Below are 5,047 nucleotides of genomic sequence, written 5' to 3' on the forward strand. Positions count from 1 at the left end.
AGTTAAAGAACATTGAACCATCAAAAAGTCAGTGAAGAAAACCTGATGTCCTGGTTTCCTCAATAATAGAAAAGAGAAAAGTCATTCTTCACAGTCAGCAAAGAAAACATAATAAAGGGCTCAAGTTCATCTTTACTTTAACAAAATGCTCCACATGCAGAGCTTCCTCTACCAGTAGATATGTCATAATACAGTTTATCATTATTCTACAAAGAGTATCACTTATAAACTCCTCATACTAGTATGGCTTTACAACTATCATATCTTCTCTCCTTGTTGTTTCTTATTCTGTTGTTGCCATATTCCACCACTGCTCAAACTTCCAGCAACCAATCTCTGGGCTCATCCCTTACTGCACAGGAAAAAGACTCTTACTGGGCATCGCCTTCTGGTGACTTTGCTTTTGGTTTCCAACAAACTGCAAAGGGAGGATATCTACTAGCCATCTGGTTCAACAAATTACCTGTTAAAACCATTGTCTGGTCAGCCAATGGAGACAATCTTGTGCTTGGAGGATCCAAAGTTGAGCTTACCAAAGATGGCAAATTTGTACTTAATGACCCAACAGGCAATGAGATATGGAAAGCTGACTTGGCTGGTTCAGGAGTTGCCTATGCAGCCATGCTTGACACTGGAAACTTCATGCTGGCAAGCCAGGATTCTAGCCTCTTGTGGCAGAGTTTTGATCATCCGACCGACACAATGTTACCTTCACAGACAATGAGTCTAGGCAGCAAGCTTGTTGCTCGTTACTCAGAAATGAATTACTCTAAAGGAAGGTTCCAATTCCAACTAAAAATGAATAAAAGTCTTGTGCTTCAAACTAGAGCTTACCCCATGGATGATTCTTATACTGATTATTGGCCTACGCCAGAAGAACCTGTAGGCAGTGACTTTCCGTTGGTCTTCAACCAGTCTGGTTCTATAACCTTTACAACAACAAATGGAAGCATAGTTAAGAATATATCATCAAATCCTGGTTCTATGCAGGACTTCTATCAAAGAGCAATCATGGAATATGATGGCGTTTTCAGGCATTATGTCTACCCAAAAAGCAGCTTAAAGTCCAGGAGTTGGCCTATGACTTGGTCTTCTTTGTCAACCGTACCTTCCAATATATGCAATTTTGTGGCAATACTACATGGTAGTGGACCTTGTGGGTATAACAGCTACTGCAGTCTAGGTGATGATCAAAAACCAAAATGCCTATGCCCAGATGGATACACCTACATTGATCCAGAGGATGTTATGAAAGGTTGCAAACAGAACTTTCTTTCACAAAGTTGTGATGAAGCATTGCCAGAACCAAATCTTTTTTATTTTAAATCAATGCCGTATATAGATTGGCCTGGCTTGTATGATTATGAATACTTTCAAAGCCAAAATGAGGATTGGTGTAGGACAGCTTGCTTGGGTGATTGTTTCTGCGCTGCCGCCATTTACAGAAATGGGGAGTGTTGGAAAAAGAAATTTCCCCTCTCAAATGGGAGGATGGATTCAAGTTTTGAAGGAAAAGCTCTGATCAAAATAAGAAAGGACAATTCTACTTTGAAGCCTTCAGGTGCAGATTTGAAGAAGAAAGATCAATCAACTGTGATACTAATTGTGTCAGTGCTCCTTAGCAGCTCAGTGTTTCTGAATTTACTATTCCTATTCGCTGTCTTTCTGCTTGTTTTTCATTTCAAATATTGGAAACCGAAGGCCCTTAAACCACACCCAGTCATACCAAGCATGAATTTGCGAAGTTACACTTATGAGGAACCAGTGCCGGCTCAAGGCCTAGGCAACTTAGGCCTAGGCCTAAGGCCCACAACCAAAAAAAAAAAAATTCCCTACTAAAAAAAGGCCCCATTTTTATTTGTAAAGACCCAAAATTTTATAAAAATATAACATTTTTAAATAATTAATACTTTTTTTTAAGTGATGTTAAAGATACCACAAATTTTACTATAGGTTTAAGTTTAAATCTAACTAACATGTCACCAATCACATAAAAAATAAATTCAAACACAAATAAATTAAGTTGTTGAATTTCATCAATTGCAGTCATTATCACATTATATTGTGAACATTTTGCAGTATCTTTAGTATTTTTCTTTTTCATTTCTAACAAGGCTTCCAAAGTAGGAGACCAATAGAAATTAAAACCAATTGAAACCCTAAAATGTTTCAAAAAAAATGCTGCAAATGTGATAGATCGTCAATGATGACTAATCTCCTCTAATAGTTTGAGATCTTAATTTTTGTAAACTAATATCCTACAAAGCCACACACCAAATAATATTTATCTATCTCTTTCTCTTAAAAAAAAATATAAATTAAAATTTAGGTTACAACTGCACTTAACTATGCATAGTTATATATCCAAGTTAAAGTAAGGTTTTTTTAAAAAAAATATTTTTTCTAGTTCTTTTTGTTTAAATTTATGGTTCAACTATAATATTCAATCCTCTGTATGAAATTAACCTTAGTTTAATTATTATTATTCATCAATTTTTGTATTTAGATCAAATTAGTCTTAATTTAATTAGTATTATATATATTTATTTAATTAATGTTTATGTATAAAAAGGCCTTATATAAAGTTTCCGCCTTACGCCCCAAATTTTATTGGGCCGGCCTTGTGAGGAACTAACAGAAGCCACAAATGGGTTCAGGGAAGAGCTGGGGAGGGGTGCTTTTGCAAAAGTTTATAAAGGGGTTCTAGAATACGAGGACAGAAAACTAGTTGTAGTTAAAAGGATGAATGAGATGGCAAAAGAAGTCGATCTGGAGTTCAAAACTGAAGTTAGTGCTATTGGTAGAACAAACCACAGAAATTTGGTCCAACTGCTAGGATTCTGCAACGAGGGGCAGCACCGTCTTCTTGTATGTGAATTCATGAGTAATGGTTCTCTAGCAAGCTTTCTATTTGGGGTTTCACGGCCATATTGGTATCAAAGATATCAAATTGCATTAGAAACTGCAAGAGGGCTCTTTTACTTGCATGAAGAATGCAGCAACCAGATCATACATTGTGATATCAAGCCACAGAACATCCTCCTGGATGACTCTTTTATAGCTAGAATTTCTGACTTTGGATTAGCTAAGCTTTTGAAAACGGACCAGACTCGTACTATTACTGGAATCAGGGGAACTAAAGGGTATGTTGCACCCGAATGGTTCAGAAACATGTCTGTTACAATCAAGGTTGATGTTTACAGCTTTGGCATTTTGTTGCTAGAGCTCATTTGCTATAGGAAGAGTTTTGAAGCAAAGGCAAAGGATGAGGATCAAATGATACTAACTGACTGGGCATATGATTGCTATAAAGACGAGAAACTGGAACTGTTAGTAGAGAATGACGATGAGGCAAAAACGGACATGAAGAGAGTGAAGAAATATGTGATGATTGCAATATGGTGCATTCAAGAGGATCCATCACTAAGGCCAACAATGAAGAAAGTGGTACAAATGATGGAAGGAGCTGTTGAAGTCTCAGTTCCTCCAGGTCCATCCTTATTTATGAGTTCAATGTAAATCCTTTAATATACTATACCTTTTGGTTGTTTGAGACTATGCCTCCCTCTACCAATATTAGGAAACTCCATCAGGACAATAAGTAGTGGCTCCTAGAATCTAGAACTAATTGGGGCCATAATCTTCGACATATTTTGCTATGCAGTCCAAACTACTGTCTTACACCTTTATTAAATTGCGTTATGAAAAAATGTCGTACAGAGATGATATGGACATTTAGGAGAATTCATCACTGCATTGTAAGGATCCTTAGATGGGGTATACGAATCCCGATCTGAGTCTTTTTTTCAATTCATCCTTTATATTATTTGTAAGTAGTATTTTGTTTAGTTTTAAAATATCAAGAGTAATACCAGCTATGATAGCATCTTTCTTTCTCTTTATGGACCCAAAAAAAAAAAAAGTTGCAACACCGAGACATACATTCTAGCATGTTTTTTTTGTTTTTTTTGTTTAAAAGCTTTGGTTGTTTGTTATTGTTTTTATCACTCTTTACTTGCTTTGTGTCAAAAATCCAAAAACACATAAAAAGTATAAAATCCAAAAAGTTTGATCAGCATTGTTGTGTATTGTCACATACATGTTTAGCCTTGTACCTCTGTATTAATGGCTTTGTGCATTAATGAGCTTAACTTGTTCTTTATGCACTTGTATCTTTGTGGGAAAAATCTTCACATCTATGTGATTGTTGTAAATAGATTTTCAAACTTGTCATGAATGATTAGTCAATTGTTTTGTTGATCTTGAGACTTGCGTAGACTTGTGCCTATATCTCTTCCCACTTTTCTTTTTTCTTTTTTTTGCTTAAGAGCTCAACCAATGTCAAATCTCGAAAAGAGATAATAAGCTGAAAAATTCGTCGCACATACTAGTATTTGACTAAGAAAAAGGGAAAGAAACATGTATTGAAATGTATGGTGCCCAAAAACCAAAGGCTTACTCATCAAATTAAATTATCAAAAATTTCAGGCATCGATCTCAAAAAGAGATGTAAAGATCAAAATTATCAAATGTTATGAATTGTAAGAAGCCAAATGAAAAGCTTCAACGATATGTAATCAAGTTCTTATGGGAGGTCATATATGTTCATTTTTACAATTGAGATTGGTCACTCTTCTTAGTACTAATTGTGTATGACTTAGTTGAATTGATCATTGAAGCTTCACGTTATACTAAAGACTATCTCACATATGATACCCACCCACATCACACATGTCTATGTTTAATAAATGCCTTATTCATTTGTGTGATTGTACTTGATTAAATGTGATGTACATACTTAAGCATATGTTAATCAAACCCAAAAAAATTTTTGAGTATTTTAGTTGTTTTTGGAAAGTGTTTTGTTTTGAAAATTTTCAAAAAATTTTAAAAAATTTCAACTCTGCCTTTTGACGACTCACTCGCGAATCACGAGTTTTCAAGGCTCCAGTCACAAGTTTACCAAGAATGGTTCGTGACTCATTGGCAAGTAAGAGTTTAAGTCGCGAAAAACATTTAGAAAATTTTTCAAAATCTGGATTTTAGA

General features: G+C 35.1%; 1 protein-coding gene across 1 annotated transcript; it reads left to right on the forward strand.

Annotated features, from left to right (window-relative positions):
• The first annotated feature begins 204 nt into the window (after positions 1-204).
• LOC142618327 (G-type lectin S-receptor-like serine/threonine-protein kinase LECRK3) lies at positions 205-3,612 on the forward strand. The gene is made up of 2 exons (XM_075791242.1): positions 205-1,764; positions 2,629-3,612. Exons 1-2 carry the CDS (start codon positions 244-246, stop codon positions 3,517-3,519), a joined length of 2,412 nt encoding a protein of 803 aa, XP_075647357.1. The 5' UTR covers positions 205-243; the 3' UTR covers positions 3,520-3,612.
• The last annotated feature ends 1,435 nt before the right edge of the window (positions 3,613-5,047 follow it).

The sequence above is a fragment of the Castanea sativa genome, chromosome 12, assembly GCF_040712315.1.
Source record: "Castanea sativa cultivar Marrone di Chiusa Pesio chromosome 12, ASM4071231v1".
Taxonomy (NCBI): Eukaryota; Viridiplantae; Streptophyta; class Magnoliopsida; order Fagales; family Fagaceae; genus Castanea; species Castanea sativa.